At 34.8% G+C, this 20,329-nt stretch overlaps 1 protein-coding gene across 2 annotated transcripts in view; it reads right to left on the reverse strand.

Annotated features, from left to right (window-relative positions):
- Positions 1 to 337: 337 nt before the first annotated feature.
- The window catches only part of LOC150096495 (ribonuclease H2 subunit C), a 49,016-nt gene continuing 29,024 nt past the window's right edge, over positions 338 to 20,329 (reverse strand). The window contains exon 3 of one of the 2 annotated variants that reach the window (XM_090408377.1): positions 338 to 795. In XM_090408377.1, coding sequence (XP_090264503.1) covers positions 519 to 795 — 277 coding nt within the window. In that variant the 3' untranslated portion in view covers positions 338 to 518. The remainder of the gene's footprint in view (positions 796 to 20,329) is intronic. The other variant, XM_090408375.1, reaches the window with a different exon arrangement.

Consider the following 20,329-nt stretch of genomic DNA (forward strand, 5'->3'; position numbering starts at 1 on the left):
ATATATATATCGGAATATAACCCTACTTTTTCTATGTGATCTGAGTCTTGCATAACGCGCCATTTGTATGGAACCTAACTTCCGCATTATACGAGGGTTACCTGTATCAGTTATTTTTGTTTCATTTCCTCTTAACTCATTTTGAATTAATTCTTATAAAAATTTTCTTTCAAGCAGTCACTGTTCAATGGATAAGTGAAATGTTACAATAGCCAGTAAATTTTAGTGTTATTTCAAAGCTCAAATTCATTACTAGCTTCCGTTAAAGTTTAAAAAAAATACAGAACTTTTATACAATCTCTGTAATTGCCTAATAACACAAGAATAATTTAAAATTTGTTTGCATAAAATATTTTATAGGAGAAAAATTCACAATACACATCTATTTTCTCCAGGTTATTTATAATTTCATTTTAGTTACAGCAGATCTGATCAATAACGTTTTATGTTCATGTTACTGTAACAAAAACTCTTCTTTTCAAGTGATTATATTATTCATCCATTATTAAAGAAAACTTTTAAACATTTGAACTTGGATTTATCATATTTAATTCATTGTCACAAGCAACTGGACTATGGAGTGCATGAGATATATCAATCCAATCCATTGCACGAACAATTTTATCATTTTCAGTAGGAAATTGATCCCAGTTCCAATAAGTAAACTTTTTAAAAGGTACTTTTACTTGAAATTCTGGTAAAGAATTATCTTCTAGCTGTCTGAATGGCTGTTCTAAAACAATTCCAATATATCCATTTGGTACTCTCAGTTCTCTGCCATATAATGGACGTCCTCTGAAGCAAAATTTTAAAATGTGTTTGGTTATTATGACAATTCAAGAGTATATGATATAAATTATAAACAAACTCGATCAAAAATAGATTATTAAGTTACACAAAGATATCTCAAAACAGGATTAGCTGCTGTTGTTTTGGAATAATGGCCAAAGAAACTTAGGCTATTGTGCTCAATACATTAGCATGCTAATTATGAGATGTCTAGCTTGTTCCTGTTTTGCAGCATGAAAAATCTACATATTCAGGAGGAAAGAAAAACCTGCTATCACTAGGCAAGACTGGCTAACTTTCCTTCAGCTGAACACTGGTCATATCCTGGATGAGATTTAAATACCAGATTTTTAACTGAAGGGGATCATAGCTATCAACTGGGCTATAGAGGCACTCTAAAATATAAATAATAAACATTCGAGCATAATTAAATATGAAGATATTGATGGATATGAAGATTCAAAGGAATAAATGTTTTGTGAAAATTCCAATAAGGAGAGATGAAGTCAGTTATAGAATTTTAAAATTCTCATATCCCTCAAAAACATATGAAACCAAAAGCTCCATGCATTTGAAAATTATGCTCATCACTTCTACTCTTAAGAGTATACCCAAAGAATTTCATTTTCCTCCTGCTGATCTTTTCAGTAAGCAAGTTTCCTTTTTTTTGGTTTGCTCTGTCAAGTACCTGTTTGCTTGTAATCTTTTCTATCCAACCAATCTATCATTCATCATAGTAACTATTTCTATAGAACCATGTCATTTTTGCATTTCTTTTCCAATAGTCGATGTTTCTGAGGTGTAAATTAATGTAAATACACACAGCAAGTCATCTGTCACATGCTTGTATTGATACTGACTTTTCAGTTAGTACATATATATTTCAGTTCTTACGTATAGCACCTCTGTAGCACAACTATAAGAACAAAACATTGTGTTTGATTGGAAAGACTTGCATTCGATTTTTATTGTGATGAGAGGAATTTTATATAGCTTTTTCAACTGAAGGTGAATCAGCTGATCTCATATGGAGATAGAAAGGTTTTTCTCTGGGAAACTCAAGTTTTTCATACCAAGTAAAGGCAAATCGGCCATAAGTGCACATGCAATTTACAGAAAAGAATACTCTTGGTGGTTGTGAGCAGTAGATGACGTTGATGGTAGTAGTGTCATGTGTAGTGGAGTAGCGTGCCCTCCCACAATGAGTCCTTGGAGGTGTCACATTGTAATAATAATAACATATTTGTTCATGTTAAGAGGCTGTTTTTGTCTATTTGTATTCTTTTCTTTTCTGGTTTGCATTTTCCATCACAGGTGACTAGTTTTCCCAGAAGATCATGTTTAGGTTGCTATCCATTGCATTATCGGCAATTATCACTACTTGATTTTTTTGTGTATGTTTATTTTTAGTGTGAATTTATCGCAGCACTCTGTTGGTTCATTAATTATACTTTGTAAATCCACTTTATTCTCAGTGTTTAGTACTGTGTTATCTGCATATATTAGATTATTTATGTTTCTTCCACCAATTAGGAAAAATAACTAAATGTAAGAATTAAACACAAAATTCCTGTTGAGTGTTCAAGGTAAGATCTATTCAAGCATACTCGAGAAGATGGAAACATTTATTATTATTACTGACATCACACATGGAGACAGAAAGTCATTCACTTGTAGAAGAAAAAAAATTGGAAAAAAAAAACAAGTTCTTTTCAGAATAAATAGGGATTACCAGAAATCAGGAATATAAGAAGGATCTGTATTTAAATTTTGTAGATCTGGAAAAGAAACATGACAGTCAAAAAAAAGCAGTCAATTGAATGCTACAATTAAATGCCTACATAAAGAAATTATATAGGAAAAATAAGGAATTTAACATAAGCCACAAATAATATTTCATGATGTGCATCTCATCATGATCTGTACTTAACAATATGTCTTCATAATCAGTATTCAACAATCCTGATATCATTTTCATTTTTAACACTCTCCTTTGGACCCTCTCCACTGTATTAGAATTACAATGGAAACGAGGAGACCAGACCTGCGCACAACAGTCCAAATGAGGTCTTATCAAAGTGCCTTGTAAACAGACAAAATGACAATTACCTTTTGAGTTGTATTTGCAATCTTTGCTATGGCCCCCAAACTTCAACTTGCTACCTACTAACACTCTAAGATCCCTAGCCTGATCAATTTCTTCTAGCATAATCCCACCAATATAATACGACATTGGATATTTAATCAAGCCAAAGTGCATGACTTTACATTTACTGACATCCATTTTCCCATGCCCACAATTCCAGCCTATTCAAATCATTCTGCAAGTACTACATATCAGCAGCATTCCAGATTACCTTACCTATCTTTGCATCATTAGCAAATAGCTGTATGTCACCTGTCAAATCCTTCCCAATATCATTAATGTGCAGACTGAGTAACAGTGGACCAAGGACTGATCCTTGTGATACACTAGTTACCTTAAATCTTGCAGACTTACATACCCCATATACCCTGTTTGATATCTATCATCCATGCTATTTTATAATCCAAACTCATATTCTCCAATTTATGCAACAGTTTTCCATGCAGTATTCTGTCAAAAGCCTTAGAAAAATCCAAAGGTATCATGGTATATCCATTCCCCATTGTCTAGTTCAATGGCAACATTATTATAGAATGTGAGCAAGTTGCTAAAACATGACCTTCCCTCAGTAAACTAATACTGTTCATTGCAAAGTAGAGATTCACTGTCAACCCATTTCTCAATGCGAGTCCTAACTGATTTTTCCAAAATCTTCACCACCACTCCTGAGATACTAATTGGTCAATAGTTGGATGCATCAGTCTTTGCACCACTCTTGTGCAAAGGGATTACCATACATTCTTTTATTATATATTTGATTATACTAGATTGTGGGTTCTTTATAAAGTTAATATAAGTCATGGTTGTGCTTGGTCCTCCCGAGACCATTATCATTCATTGGTCCAAAAATGAAATGGAAAACGAAATTCTCCACTATTGTCGTAAACATCCAGTTGTCACATCCGTAGGTAACAACTGGACAAATTATCAATTTTTTTTATATTTTTACTTTAGTTTTCCAATGAATATCATTTGAACTGAGTACAAAGGAGGGAGGAGAAAGCCTGATTACCTCATTATATTTGTTCTGAATTACCACCATCTCATGTGGTTAGCTAGTGTTCATTAGTCCTAGATAGTTGTTTTCACTTTTTCAATTTCAAGGTTCCCAATTTTCACACTTGTATCAATTAACCAATTCTGCCTAGTATTAATCATTATTTTTGTTGTTGATTATTTTTTAGCCACATCCCCTGTGCTAATTTTCTAGTTTCGAATACATTTTTCTGTTTTTTTATTTGGTTCGTGACATGATAATGTCATCAGCATATGCTATAATCTGTACTGATTGTTTAACAGTCTCTTTATTATCTAAGACATAGTATTGAAGCGAGATCATCACCTTGTTTTAATCTTTGAATCAATGGGATCTATTAAATCATTCTGTATGTTGTTTTATTTTTGAATTGTCATTGTTGAGCTTGTTGATAAACTAGTAGATAAACTTGACAAAATAGTAATTAGATTGGAACAGATAGGGCTGGATAACAGACTAGCACTGGATTGAAGATTGGCTGTCTGATAAGTATCAGCAAGTTGTGTACGGAGGAGTGATATGCTAGAAGAGGAAAATCACTAGTGGCATGCCCGGGGACCTGTTTTTGGGGCCACTGTTGTTTAATTTCTATGTAAATGACATTGGAAAGGGATTAAATTATGATATACAGTTGTCTGCAGATGATGAAAATTTGGGGAAAGTCATGAGAAGTAGTGCAGATCTTGTAGCTTTCCAAGAGAACCTAAATAGACTGTTTGAACGGGCAAGTGTGTGGGGATATGAGTTTAATGTTGCAAAGTGTAAGATTTTAAAATCTGGCAAGTAAAGATGGGTATAGGATTGGTGGGGATATTTTAGAGAAGATGGAGAGATGAAAGATTTGGGAGTTATGATGGATAGAGACTTGAAATTTCATGGACATTTTGCTAAAATTGTAAGGAAGAACACAGCAAATTATGGGAATGATGCAGAGAACTTTGACATGTAGAAGGATGTTTTGATTCCACTGTATAAGACTTTGATCAGGCTGCATATGGATTACTGCATACAGATTCGATTGCCAGTTTTCAAATGGATGATGAGATGTTGGAGAGGGTTCAGAGACGATCGACTAAGTTGGTTTCTGGTCTCTGGAATGTGGAATATGAGGCTAGATTGAGAGAATGCAAATTACACAGCATAGTGGGAAGGAAGATGGGAGACATGACGAGACATATAAGTTGGCAAGGGGTAATGACCAGATCAGCATGGATGAGATTTTTCATAGAATAACTGGAGACAGAAGGAGAATGAGAGGCCATCCCTGGAAGCTGTATAAGGTGGGCATGAGCAAGGGGATCAGGAGTAGATTTTTTGCATGGAGAGTGGTAGGTAATTGGAATGCATTTAAATCGAGTTATAATGGGCTGTGCATGAGAGAGTGGGTCTCCCACTCTATGTCATGGAGGTCTATAACAGACCTCCATGTTGTCAATAGACGTCTGTTCATCATCAAATTCCTGACATGTACTCTCAAAGGGTATATAGGATATTATGATACTACTGCATGAAACCTTACATCACTATTAACTTCATATCACCACTTTTCCTCCAAATCAAGCTGTTATCTGTCAAAATTCCAACATTATCAGATCTTATATTTCTGTCTTCTAAGGCACTTTTTTACATATCAATCCATCTATATCTTGGTCTTCCCCTTGTCTTTTTCCTGCAACTTAGCAGAGAACACTTGTTTTGCTAATCTTTCTTCTCCCATTCTTTTTAAGTGACCATATCACTTCAGATTAGGTCTGAAACACATTCCTGGAGGCTGACAATGTCAATTTCTTTCCTAATATCCTCATTTTTAATATGTTGCCGCCACTGATGCCATTTGTTCATGCCCCTAATCTTTCTCAGGATTTTCATATCTGTGGTCTCTAGTCTTTGGTAAAGTGTTTAATTTCTAACCCAGCTCTCAGATCCATAAGTTAAAATTGGTTTAAAATTGTCTTCTATACAGCTAATTAGCGTTTTGACTAATTTCTTTCTTATTCCATATAAATTTATTCAGTTCACTTCCTACCATACTGGCTATGTTAATTCTGTTGCATATTTCCATATTTAATTTACCATCATCACTAAAAATTGTGGCTAAGTAGATGAAATGCTTTACTTGTTCTATAGGTTCTCCATTCAGAATGCAGTTGACATTTTCAATGTTTCTGCCTATTTTCATTGTCATACTATTGCTGATTATCATACCAAATTTATTACAACAGTTATTCAATTTAGTCAGGGAATCTTGCAGATTTGTACTGGATTATTTAAAAGTATAGCATCATCTGAATAAAGTAAAGATCTGAGATTAACATCTCCAATTATATCAGGTTTAATACTGCTTTTTATCATAATGTGATCTACATAGATAATGAATCACAGAGGGGATAATGTACATCATTGTCTGACGCCAGATTTAACATTAACCCTTTTTCCTGTACTTCCTTCTATCTGAACTGCTTATTTACAACTCAAATAAAGACAAAGTATTGCTTGATATAATGCCCCATTGACACCATATAACTGTAGTGTTTTGAATAGGCTTTCTCTTGGCACCTTCTCATATGCCTTTTGCAGGTGTATAAAACTTAAATACAGAATTTCATTATATTTCCACGATTTTTCAACTATTTGCATTAAGGTGAAGACCTGATTCTGACAGCCTCTATTTGACCTGAATCCAGCTTGTTCTTCACCGAGCTTCCCTTCTACAATCAGAACTTCTCAAATGTTTCTCAAGTATACTTGCATGAATTTTTTCAGAACACACAGTAGAGAAATACCTCTGTAATTTTCACATTCAATTTTATTTCCCTTTTTATGATGGGTTATGAGAGCTCTACTCCAATCATCTGGAATTTGTCCCTCTCTCCAGGCCTTCTGAACTATGCAGTGCAGATACTGAATATCATGCTACTTTTCCACATTTCTGGCTTTTGATGGCCTTTTTCTACTTCAAGTATGGATATGTATTCCTAATTGCATGCATGTTGAATGTATTTTTACCACTGTGCTGTCACTGCTTGTTTCATGTAGCAAGACTATCTTTCCTCCAATATTCATGTATTTCAATAATTGTTCAATCACATTTCAGTAATTCCTTTTACAGCACTCTTTCGTCTATTTCTGAGCTTTTTCAACAGCCTCCGGAATATCTTGCTGCCTTTCTGATATTTATTTTCTAGTTCTTACCAAAGTCTTCCCATGACATTTGTTTAGCTAATTTTACAGTGTTTAGATGTCTTACGTTTGTTTCTGTATTCGCTAAGAGTACAAGCTGACTTAGTCGCCAGAAACTTTCGATGTGCTTTCTTCTTCTTTTTTTCCTTCGCTGCCTCTAACTTCCTGTGTCTGTCATGAGGTTGTCATTGCCTACAACCTCACCACATGCCAGGAGGCATGTGGTGAGGTTTCTTCAGGCATTGCCACTGAATCTCTAAGGTTTGGTTCCTGTTCTCAAACACTTTCATTTTTTCTTGAATAATGTTTGTGTATTTCAGTCTACAGTTCACATCTGAGGGCTGTTAACTTTTATTTGCTTTCCTTTCTTTTAGGCTTACACGATGATCAGAATACATTTAGGAAAATTATGGAGACAACTACTGTGTTTGAGTAAAACTTTAGTTTAATATAAACCAAAATCCACATTCGACCTTTATTTCAAGGTCATCTTCTGGAGCATATACACTATATACAGAGAAACAAGCTGCACTACAATCTATATGGTTTGTTAACGTTACTGATCAACCATTACAACAATTATTGTCCCGACCTCTGGTGAAAAAAAAAACAAACTTACTACATCAACACCAGAGTCCTGTTATTAATATTATCTATTGGTTGTAAAATTACATTGGGAGCAACAACAAGTCTATATATATATGATTCTACATATAAACCTCATACATATTATATATATTATATGCTAAGTATCATGTTTTACTCTTCTCAGATTTCCCCACCAATGCAGGAGTGCTCCAAGTTTCTATTCTTTCACCCACTCTCTTCCTCTTGCGCATAAATAACCTGCTCTCTCAGACTTCAAATCCTATCCATAGGTTTGCTGAAGACAGTACACTCCATTCCTCCTTCCAACAAACCTTGCAGTGCTCAAGTATTAGAATCCTCAAGATCTACCACAACCAGTGAATTGAACTCAGATCTCCAAGTTATATCTCAGTAGGGCAACCTTGTAGACTTCAATGACACCAAAATTCAGTCCTGTCTGATCTCTCACAAGAAAGAGCTTGCATGCCTCCTCTTACCTTCAGTAATACTGTGATATCCAAGCATGATCAGATTTTTCTTGGTCTGATCTGCACCTTAGATTCCTTTCTTTTAATGTTACACAGCTATCAGCATTTATTTTAGAATTTATGGACTTTACAACTGTGTTATAAATAACTATTTTAATTTCCTGACGTTTCGACCTTCATATTAAGGTCATCATCTGGAGTATATAGAAATATACAAGTCAAGCTGAGTTACATTTCACACAGTATGTTAAAGAAACAATGATTTGATCAATGGTTATTCTCCTGGCATAACCATTGATCTTTCCTGACACAAACACATTTCAACTATAGCTTCTGCAACTGCCAAAAACCTTGGTGTACCTTTTCGTACAAGATTCTACTTCACACCTTCACAGATGCTAACTCTATACAAAGCCCAAATCCACCCAGCCATAGAATAAAAACACCTTAGATCTTTCCTGACACAAACACATTTCAACTATAGCTTCTGCAACTGCCAAAAACCTTGGTGTACCTTTTCGTACAAGATTCTACTTCACACCTTCACAGATGCTAACTCTATACAAAGCCCAAATCCACCCAGCCATAGAATATTGCTCCCATACCTGGGGAGGTGCACCAAAATCCTCTCTAAGATTGCTTGATAGCAATCCAGCTAATTAATGACCCCTCTCTCACATAACCACTTCAACCTCCCCCCCCCCTCTCACAGACATTCAGTTCCTGCCTTATGCCTCTTCTATAGATACTTTCATGGACAGTGCTCTGCTGAATGGCCACTATTATCTAAACACTCTTCTCCAAAATCATTAAAGCAAGAGCCACTGCCCTCTTACAATCCATCTTGAAACTCACCAACCAATTTCACTGCCTCCTCTGTCATTCCATCTACTTCTGTCCTTTGGAACGCTCTCTCCCACCTCTGCCTTTCTCAAAGATTACAAGTCTCAGCTGTTCAAACAAAATGTGAACAGATTCCTCCTTTCTTCTATTCCTCCTGCCCACAAATGCCACTAATGTGCTGTAGGTCATGTGACCTTTTGTGTGTGGATCAGATATATACAGGTAGTCCTCGACTTACGACAGGATTCCATTCCTACGTCTCAGTCGTAAGTCGATTGTGATATAAGTCGAGGACTTTTTTAAATTCTTGATTTGTTTGATTTCGGTTATAATATTTTCATAAATTAGGTTTCTATTTAACTTAAAAGGTTAAAAATGTATAAACTTACATAAACATTTATAAATTATTCATTAGCACATATAAATACATAAATAAAAAATTAAGAAAAAATACATAAACACATATCAAAAATGGTGCACTTACTTTAATTCGACATTCCTTTAAATATTAGTTAACATTAACATAAACAAAAAACTCATTAACGATGTCTTTCTTTTAACCTTTTTTTAAAAACATTTTTAACTTTTTAAGTTAAACAGAAACCTAATGAAGGAAAAATTGAAGGAAGAAAAAAATGCATGAACACATCAAAAATAGCGCACTTACTTTAATTTGAAATTCCTTTAAATATTAGTTAATGTTAACATAAACAAAAAACTCATTAACGGTGTCTTTAATTAAGCAGGTGAGTAACTCTCACTCATTTGGACGATATGGTTATTTCTCACGATCGGGAGTAGCTTTTTTAATCAGAAAATTGGTTAATGTTGTCTGTTGGGTTTTTTCTTTGTATATTTTGCGATAACACCTGACTGCTTCTCGAATTTGCTTTTCGACTTTGGTGAAGAGATCAGTGTCTTGATCCATATTTTCCAATAGCTGAAGTCCATGATTTAGTTTAGAAAACACTTCAGCTAATCCTTTTAGAGTAAATTTTTTTTAACGATTTCTCTTCTTCATCTTCCTCATTATTCCTTTCTTCTTCTTCTACAACTCTTTTGTTTTGGAAAATCAAGTCTTGATCAATCAGTTCACCTTCTTTGTGATCTGCTAATTCTTCTATATTGATAACATTGATTTCTAGATCCAGTTTTCTTGCAATTTCAACAATTTCTTCACCAATTTGTTCTAACATACTACGCTCACTGTACTCGTGCATACATTGTTCCAATACTTCCTTCAATGAAGTTCCTATATTCTGAATACATTGGCTAACATTGTAATTTTTCCAAAAATTGCGTAATGTTATAGCATCATTGTCCATTGCTGTTATTGCTTGAGAAAATGTAGTTTTCAGATAATATGTCTTAAATGTAGCAACTGAACTTGCTCCATAGGTTGAATCACAGCTGTTGTATTGGGCGGCAGATACATCACATTTATATTTTCATTCAAATCGCTGCTGTGAAGAGGATGTCCTGGAGCATTGTCAAACAGCAATAGAATTTTAAAAGGAATGTTTTTTTTAAGACAGTAGGCATGAACTTCTGGAATAAAAGAATTTAAGAACCAGTCTGAGAATAAAACAATTGTCATCCAAGCCTTAAGATTACTCCTGTAGTAAACCGACAACTTATTCTTGTCAATGTTTTTCAAAGCTCTGGAGTTTTGTGAACGGTAAACAAGAAATGGTTTTAATTTAAAAGCAGCTGCATTTCTTCCAAGAAGAAGTGTAATCCTGTCTTCAAATGCCTTAAAACCAGGAGCCGATGTAGTTTCTCTGTGAATGTAAGTTCGTTCTAGTTTCATCCACTTTAAAAATCTGCTCTAGCAAATAGCCATCATCTTTTATCATGCCTTTCAGATTTTTCTTGAAAATTTTGGCAGTTTCAAAATCGGAACTAGCAGCTTCTCCCATTATTCGTATGTTAAAGTTAAATCAGCTTTTGAATCGAAACCTTTAAAAGCGTTAAATGTATGCTCGCCATATTTATCTTCTTGTTGTTTCCTTAAATTGTCAAATAGGCTGCATGCTTTTGTTTGAATTGTAAACAAACTGAGAAGAATGTTCTTGTTGATTTGATCATCTATCCATATCATTAAAAAAGCTTCTCCATTTCATGAATTGGCCCTTCTCTTTTTATTCATTAAAATTGTACATATCATATTAACTACCTCTATTATTCTTGATTTATCTTTTATAGTTGTCGAAACAGTTGAATGCAATAGTTTCTCTTCTTGTGCTATTTCACCAACTTTCTTTCCTTTGTCATATGCTATAATGACCTTCATTTTAACATCTAAACTTAAAACTTTTCTAGCCTTCTTTTTCATGTTGGAATTTTCATCAGTAGTATTACTTCTCTTACTGGACATGATAGGGTTATGACAAGATACAAAAATTGCAAAGAGAAAAATGAACACTTCAACTGCTGATTAGAAACTAATGTGCCAAAGGCTGTGATAAGTTTGAAGTGGGTGAATCATAGCAGCGGCTATTGCGTATTGGTGATAGGCTTTGCTTGTCAACTAATGGCGATGCTGCTGTTGTGTCAGAAAAAAATGATGAGTCACCTTTTTTCCCACCCAACATTAAGTTGTCTCAGAAGGAGGGGATAAGGACATGCTTATGCCTCCGGATGGGAAATGTACCGACTAATGCCCCAAGAACATGAAAATATCCAAGTGTGTAAACTCTGAACAGTGTTAAAATAACCCATGAGTTTAATAGAGAATAGTTGTAAATGAATTAGAATATAAAATCATGTATAAATTGCCAAGTAAATATGTATAAGCTAGAGCATGTTTTGAGCCATGTAAAAACAGTCCGTGGCCACGGCGTCCAATCGGCAGTCGGCGTATGCGTGACGACACCGCCGAGTGAGGGAGCTGTTTTGAGGTATAAAGGTTTCGGCGGGGATTCGAATCGCTCTCTTTTTTGCTTGTCTCTTGTCTCCGGGTTTCGTCAGCACCTAGTTTCCTGTCGGAGAGCGGTGTAGAGCTTGCCGCCACGTGTAGCAAGAATTCCCCCTTGCTATGTATGCTACGTGGCCCAAGGCTGCAACTACAATGTATTCAGATCCATAAGAAGAAAGAGTCACTGATGAAATCAACGTCAGTGTTCAAATCTGTGTATGAGTGTTTTTGGTTCGTATGGAAACAAAGGAATAGCAACGCTGCCATCAGTGAAGATACTGTAAGCAGACCAGAATATCCAGTTCAAAGCAAGAACGGTAAGCGTAAGATTTACTTATGTTAAATGTTGGATTAAAGTAACCGTGGAATAAGGTAGCAGAAGTTAAGGAGGCATACTACTTCCGTGTAGTGCTATAAGAACAGTCAGCGATTTGGACACTTTTGTCTGTGGTTGAGAAGAAAGCATATTAGGCGCCAGGCGAATAGGAGGCCGAGGTCCGAACTGTTTGTGTAATTTAGGAACAGTAATGTTATATGGTCAGAACATAATTAAATGTTAGCTAAAATTTTGGAGGGAGGATTAAGTAAGAATAAAAAGTATTACCCTAGAGAAGTTCATGTCAGAATTATTGAGTTGTCTTGTGTATATATGCAATATTACATGTGTGATAATATTAGGTAACTTAGTTATAATATAAGTCTGAGAATAGATGTTACGTATAGAAGTGAGAAATTTGTGTCAAGTAAAGGACTATAATATAGAAGTTTTGGATGTGATTAATTAAGTAAAGGGAACCCAGACTCTTTTAAGATTAAGGATTTGATTAACATGTATACTTGTCTTTGTGCCATAATAAATGTGTTTCTTTATATACAATCAAATGAGTTTGTCATGCTTTCTGAGGATTGAGCTACCGTTTGAAAATTTACGTGCCATGCATTAAGGGGGAAACCAATAGTGATATAAGAATCGGGACCATGACTGCATGCCTCATGATCCCTACAACTTCTTTAAGTACTCTTGGATATTGTATCAGAGTTTAGTTACCGGCTGGTGCAGTCTTTAATCAATACAAATTTGTCAACAAATGAATATCTGATATTAAGTGATACAAAAATTAATGTTAACTGTAAAGTTAAAGTAAAGACAGTTAGAGATATAACAATAAGGCAGTCACATAGTCACACAGCACACAAGACGACACAAAAGAAGAACATAACACTGCGAAGTGTATACAAAAGCAATGTGATATATGTATATATATGCTGGCAGCAAAGTTAAATTAGAGAATTTGTAATAATAATTTTTGGGCGTCATAAGTGCGAATTGTCATAAATGGAGGACTACCTGTATATAAAAAAGTAATTGCAGTATACTTCAAGTCAAGTGACAGAAAGGTCACTCCATTAGAATTAACCCACTAATGGCTACACAATCACCATTAACCCTGCAGAGGTCGCAGCTGATCTGACAGATACAAACAAATTGTTTAATATAAATATTCTTAAACATATCCAGTGTACAGCTTGGAGGTCATGAGTAGCTGTGCATGCATATATTACAAGTGATATTCCACACTGTTTATGTGGTTAGTTTTGGTTTAACACATTATGTTAAGGTGTGTGATAGTTCATAATAAATTGTATCTGAGAGATACTGCGACCTCTGATGTCAGTATAGTATTGGTTTAGTTTTTGTTTTTTTTATTATTATTATTTTCCATTGAAAATGGCTGGGAAAATATATCGATTGGATAATCCATCAGATGTTGAAGAGATTCAGCAATTTTGCTACTCAAGTCCGATGATGAGAATAATAGAGTCGAATACGAAAGTGAAATTTGATAGTCAATTGTATCTGAGAGATACTGCAAACTCCAATGTCAGTATAGCAGGGGCGAATGCTGGTTTTGAAATTCACGCTTGCTCTTGTTATCATTCAGGGAGTGAGAGGTGTGATTGAAGTCTGATTAGCGGAATAATGAATTACTGACCATTTCAAACTATATTTAGAAATTTATGTACATTTAATCATACAAATACAACATTTATTTTACAAATGATATTCTATCTTTTTCAATTTAGCTACTTGAATAAAATTCTACCCTATGGTTCTTCTTTATGAACTGGTCAATAACATCGTCATAAAAAGTTGGTTGTAACTTAATTTTCCCAAGCAACACGCACACTTGGAAAGGCTGGCTGAAGCTACTTTGACTGCGTATGATCTGTGTTTAAGACGACATGAAGGAAGCGAAAATGGCTATGCTGCAACGAGGACCCGTGTTTAAGATGACATGAAGGAAGCGAAAATGACTATGCTGCAACGAGGACCTGGAAGCTCCTACAACCGAGCAAGCCAAGGAAGACTTGACTAGATGAGCAAGCATTGGCCTTCGATACACAATGCAAAGCTCAATTATTGCTGCGCAAGCTTAAGACGTCTTCTGTCTACAAAAATAAATGCCTAAAATGGAATACTAATAAATACTAATTTAAATATAATAATAAATATTACTTCTTTCTCAATTAATGAGCTTGTGCAGCAAGCATGGAGATTTCGCCCCTGCAGTATAGTATCGGTTAGTTGGGTTTTTTTTCTTCGTTCAATAATTTCTAGATTGTAACTGAAAATAAATAAACCATCATATATTATATTTCCAGTGGTTTTTTTTTTTATTATTTTTTTTTTTTAAATTTTATCGCATTTTAGCACATACTAGTAATGAATGTATCTCTCAGATACATGCAACCCATGCTGCAATTTTTTCGACCCCGACCTCCGCAGGGTTAAAGGATTAAGGCAGAGAAGAGTAATTATATGATGAAAAGCAGAATGCCGATGATGTTTTCGACCCTGAAAAATCCTCAGGTGTCTGAGTTTTTCATCCACTTCACCCAGTTGGAAGGTTAAAGTGTTTTTCTTGTTGTGATTAGAAGAATATACTGCTCTTGCAGAGTTAAAACTGTAGTAATTTTATAGTGCATATATTTGTGTCTCTTTTTGCAAATTAAAGATTTCTATTATGAGGTGTTTGATGCAATCTCTTAATGAGTAAATGGTTATTAAGATTAACTGAATGTATAGTATATATAATGATATCCTGGGATACAATCTATGTCAAAATTTGGATCTGTAGTTTAGTTTCAGATGGTCCCCTTTATTTTGAAATTATAAGAATTAACTACTTGGGTGGGGAAGTGATTCACTAATAATGCACTGACAGGATTATATATGTTCAAGAGAAAGTTAAAAAAAAATGAATGCTCCCCCCTCCCCAGTTCCACATTTCAAGTTTTGGATTGCTCTTTTTACTTATGGAATAGTTCTATAACTGTTCTATCACTTCATGTTCCAATTAGCATCAGCATCAAATTCCTGACATGTACCCTCAAGGGGTGTACAGGATATGATAGTACTACATGAAAAATTTACATCATTACTAACTTCCTATCTACAATTTTTCTCCAAATCAGTCTGTTACCTGTCAAAACTCCAACATTATCAGATCTTATATTTCTATCGTCTAAGGCACATTGTACTGTATCAATCCACCTATATTTTGGTCTTCCTCTGGTCTTTTTCCTGCCAGCCAGGCAGAAAAGACTTGTTTTGTTAATCTTTCCTCTCCCATTCTATTTAAGTGACCATACCACCAGAGATTACCTCTGCTAATGCATTCCTGGATGCTGACAATGTCTAGTCTAATATCTTCGTTTTTAATATGATATTGCCACTGATGCCATCTGTTCATGCCTCTAATCTTTCTCAGGACTCTCATATCTGCGGTCTAGTTTTCAGTCAAGTGTTTTACTTCTAACCCAGCTCTCGGATCTATATGTTAAAATTGGTATGAACAGTCTTGTATACAGCTAATTTAGTGATGATTAATTTCTCTCTTATTCCATATAAATTTATTCAGTTGATGTCTTACCATACTACCTTTGTTAATTCTGTTGTCTATTTCTATATTTAATTTACCATCTTCATTAAAAATCGTACCTAAGTAGCTGAAATGTTTTACTTGCTCTATAGGTTCTCTATTAACATGCAGTTGATATTTTCAATGATTCTGCCTATTTTCATTGTCTTTGTCTTGTTATTGCTGACCTTTCGTACTATATTTATTACAACAGTTATTCAATTTAGTAGGGGAATCTTGCAGACTTGTAACGGATTTATTTAGAAGTATAACATCGTCCGCATAAAGCAAAGAGCTGACATTCACATTTGCAATTTTGATATCAGGTTTAATACCACTTTCCTTCATAATATTATTCATATAGATAATGAATAACAGATTGGATAATGTACATCCTTGTCTCACACCAGATTTAACATTAAACCATCTTCCTATACTTTCTTCAATTCTAACTCCTGACTTACAACTCAAATAAAGACTATGTATTGCTTGATATAATGCCCCATTCATACCATATAACTGTAGCTATTGAATAGCTTCTCTCTTGGCACCTTGTCATATGCCTTTTCCAGATCGACAAAACTTAAATATAGATCTTTGTTTTATTCCCATGCTTTCTCAACTATTTGTCGTAAAGTGAAAATCTGATCATGACAGCCCCTATTTAGCCTAAATCCAGCATGTTCTTCTCCAAGCTTCTCTTCCACAATCCTTTTCAACCATTTCTCAAGTATACTTGCATAAATCTTACCAGGAACACTCAGCAGAGAAATACCTCTGCAATTCTCACATTCAGTTTTATTTCCCTTTTTATATATGGGTACTAATGAGCGCTCTACTTCAATCATCCGGAATTCTTCCCTCTGTCCAGGCCTTCTGAACTATGCAGTGCAGCTGCTGTATGATTTTTATACCTCCATACATGAGTATTTCTGGAATATCATCTACTCCTGCTGCCTTTCCACTCTTCAGGCTTTTTTTTACTTCAAGTATGGATATGTATTCTTGATAGCATCCTGTTAAGTGTTTTTTTACCACTGTGCTATCACTGTTTGTTTCATTTAGTAATTTTTGAAAGTAATTACTCCATAATTCAAGGATATCTTTTTTCTCCGGTTTTCTCATCACCTTTATCATCTGTAATTCCTTTTACAACACACTTTCCTCCATTTCTGAGTTTCTTCAACATCCTCCAGAATATCTTGTCACCTTCTTGATATTTATTTTCTATGTTCTTACCAAAGTCTTCTCATGACTTTTGTTTAGCTAGTTCCAATTAGCAATCTTCCAAAATGCAATGGACATCTAGAATATCTTCAGTTTTCCTGCCACCTTAATCATCTATAATTCCTTTTACTTTCAGTCTTCTCTCCATTTCTAACGTTTTTTTCAATAGCCCCCAGAATGTTTCAACACCCTCGTGATATTTATTTTCTCTACTCATACCAAAGTCTTCCTACAATTTTTGTTTTGCTACTTTTACACAGAGCTTAGCTCTTCCATTTTTCTCTGTACTCTCTGCATTTGCCAACTTATTTGGTAGGAAGTTCTGATATGCTTTTTGCCCCACACAACTGTCTCTTTTTACTTGTGTCCACCATAGTTCAACGTTCGATTTCCCCACTTGCTTCCTAGCTAAATCAATCAATGTTTTCTTCAGCGTCTGCCAATGAGTTCTCCAAGGTTTGATTCATGTTGTCTGACTTCTTCAATTTTTTAAAAATAATACTTGCATATTTGAGTCAACAGATCATATCTAAAAACTGCTTGATTTTGATTCTTTTTTAAACTTTTCTTTTCAATATGATATTCAAATTTATTCTGATCAAAACTAAAGGCAGATAATTTAAAATCCTTTGAATATTCTTGTGTCCTGAATCAGGATGAAGAGCACTATCAACAACAGCAGAGTCAATAAGACTTTTATTCATTCTTGAATCCATCAAGCTCTTTTTTCTTTGTGTTAATTTGAGCATATCTTTATGTTGCACCATAGTATTAATAATCATTAGTCCATGTTCTGAAGAGAAATCTAGTAGAGACTTACCAATATTAATAGCTTTGCCCTTTTCTACCTATTTTCCCAAAGCATTTCTATATGTCTTGTACTCATTTTCTATTCTGCTCTTAAGTAGAATAAAAAATGTTTTATCTCCAAAACAGTCTAAAATTTTTCCATTTTCTTTGCATCATCTGTCATGTCTAATGACTTGGAAAATTCCTGCACTTCTTCCTTAGTTCCAACTTCTGTGGAATCATAAGCAAAATAAGGCCTTGCTGGCCAATTCCAATTTTGTTGTTTGCCTATCTTGCTCTACTTTGTACTGTCTGACATTCAAAGTTATCCTCATGTTTAGGGATGAATGCTTTGGCTACTACTATTTCCTTTCCCTCATCTTTATTGTCTAAATATAACATCTTATATTTATTATTTAGAAGAATCTCACCGTATTGCTTTCCTTGTTACAGTAATACCAATAATGTCTAGCTGGCACCTATGCAATTCTGCTACTACCTGTCTTAAAGTGAAAATGTGATCTTGATAACTCTTATTTGGGTTGAACCCGGTTTCCTCTTTTCCAAGCTTCTCTTTCAGAATATTTCCTACCTTCTTCTCAAGTAATGGAGTGGTATCAGGTGATGCTTGGCAGGAAAACTTTTGAAAGAACACTGCAGGTTCAGATAAGTTCCTAGACCAACAACAGTGAAGTTTTATGCATTTATGTGATTGAATTTCTGTGGAAGTTGTGCACTTCCAGAGCTGTAATGTGTAGGCTTGTTTGTTTTTTGAACTTAAGAGTGATGTAACCAACTGGCATGGAAATGTTCTGCTGTTTTTTTGCTCTCTCTACTTCACCTTCCTCCACCAAGGCAAGTTTAAATTTGAGAGGCTCCTTCCTCAAATCTGCTGAAGCTCTCATCAGCTATTCCAACCTGAAAATATGGTTGCATCAAACTGCCTCTCACATGGAACACTGTCACCTGCATACAATCAGCCCAATGGCCAAGAACACGCAATCAAAGCCAATATTTGGCATAGTTGTAGAACTACAGGTCTTCCTGTATTTCTCTTGTTCCATCTCTCATTTACTGAAGTGTACCTGCATACACTTGTTTGACACAAGCATAAATTCAAAAATAAAGACCAACACAATTTAGTATGGAAAGAGGTATGCTTGGTATCACAAGACTGGATCACAAAAGGAATATGTGGATAAGAAACCAAACCAAAGTCTTCGATATCATAGAAAGAGTGAAACATCTGAAGTGGCAATGGACTGGGCATATTGCTCAGAGACAAGATCAATGATGGACAAAACAAGTACTGAATTGGATTCCACGAGAGGAAAATCGACCAGGGCGCAGACCTAATTCATAGTGGAGTGATGACATAATCAGATTTGCAGGAGTGACATGGGAAAAGAGACACATGGACAAACAGTTTTGGAGTACTCTTGGAAAGGCCTTCATCCAACAGTGGATTGACAATAGCTAATAATGATGATGAAGTAAATTTTTAGTTATTTAGTTTACATTGTCAATTTCCTGAAACAGCATCAGATGTGATAATCAACATATTAGTATAATATAAAAATGTACATGTACATATTTATATTATACTTTTTCAGAACTTGGCTGACTATTATGCTAGAGGGGGGGACATCAAAATCTTTGAGACGTTGAGGTAGGACATCAAGATCTTTGAGATGTTGAGGTGTGGCACGATCCATAAAAGGTTGAGAAACACTGGCCTAAACACTAGAATTACTTTTTTCTTTACATCAACTGTCTTCTCTAAGGACTATTTCTTCCCTAGTAAACTCTTAGGAGGGCAAACATCCTGTTGTCAATATCATGGAATCTTATATTTGAATTAAAGCTATATTTTCCATGAATGAACGTACGGTTGGAAACATGAAAATGAGAAGAGTCTGTGTTTGTAAGGTTTCCACAACTTGTCTACAAAAAACCAACAGTTAGAAACAGCACAGCTGTCATTGCCAGCAAAACCTCAAGTAATAATAAAAAAAAACTAAAGCAACAAATGGTTGGAGTTCACTGACTTAAATAGTATAATATGACACAAATGCTTATGCTGTATGTTATTCATGTAAAATTTAAGTCACTTGCAGAACTAACTTTTGAAAAAAAAAAAGGCAACAATATTTTGTTATCTGGCTATAAAACAAAACTGGATATTTATCCTTTATTAGGTTTTTGATACCAAAATGAATCCTCTTTACCTCTTTTCTTCAATGTTTAACATAGCTGAAAGTTCTACTAATTAAAAACCACAACTTTTACATTTTCCACAGTACTGAGACGAGCAATTTTTTTTGTTCCTCAAAGTTTATACCTGGTCTCTAACAAGAATGAACAGTTTGACACAGCTATCAGGCATGTTAATCAAACAAATGC

This window comes from Typopeltis vanoorti, chromosome 18, assembly GCF_054136105.1.
Source record: "Typopeltis vanoorti isolate ZY-2024b chromosome 18, IOZ_Tvanoo_1.0, whole genome shotgun sequence".
In the NCBI taxonomy this organism is placed as follows: Eukaryota; Metazoa; Arthropoda; class Arachnida; order Uropygi; family Thelyphonidae; genus Typopeltis; species Typopeltis vanoorti.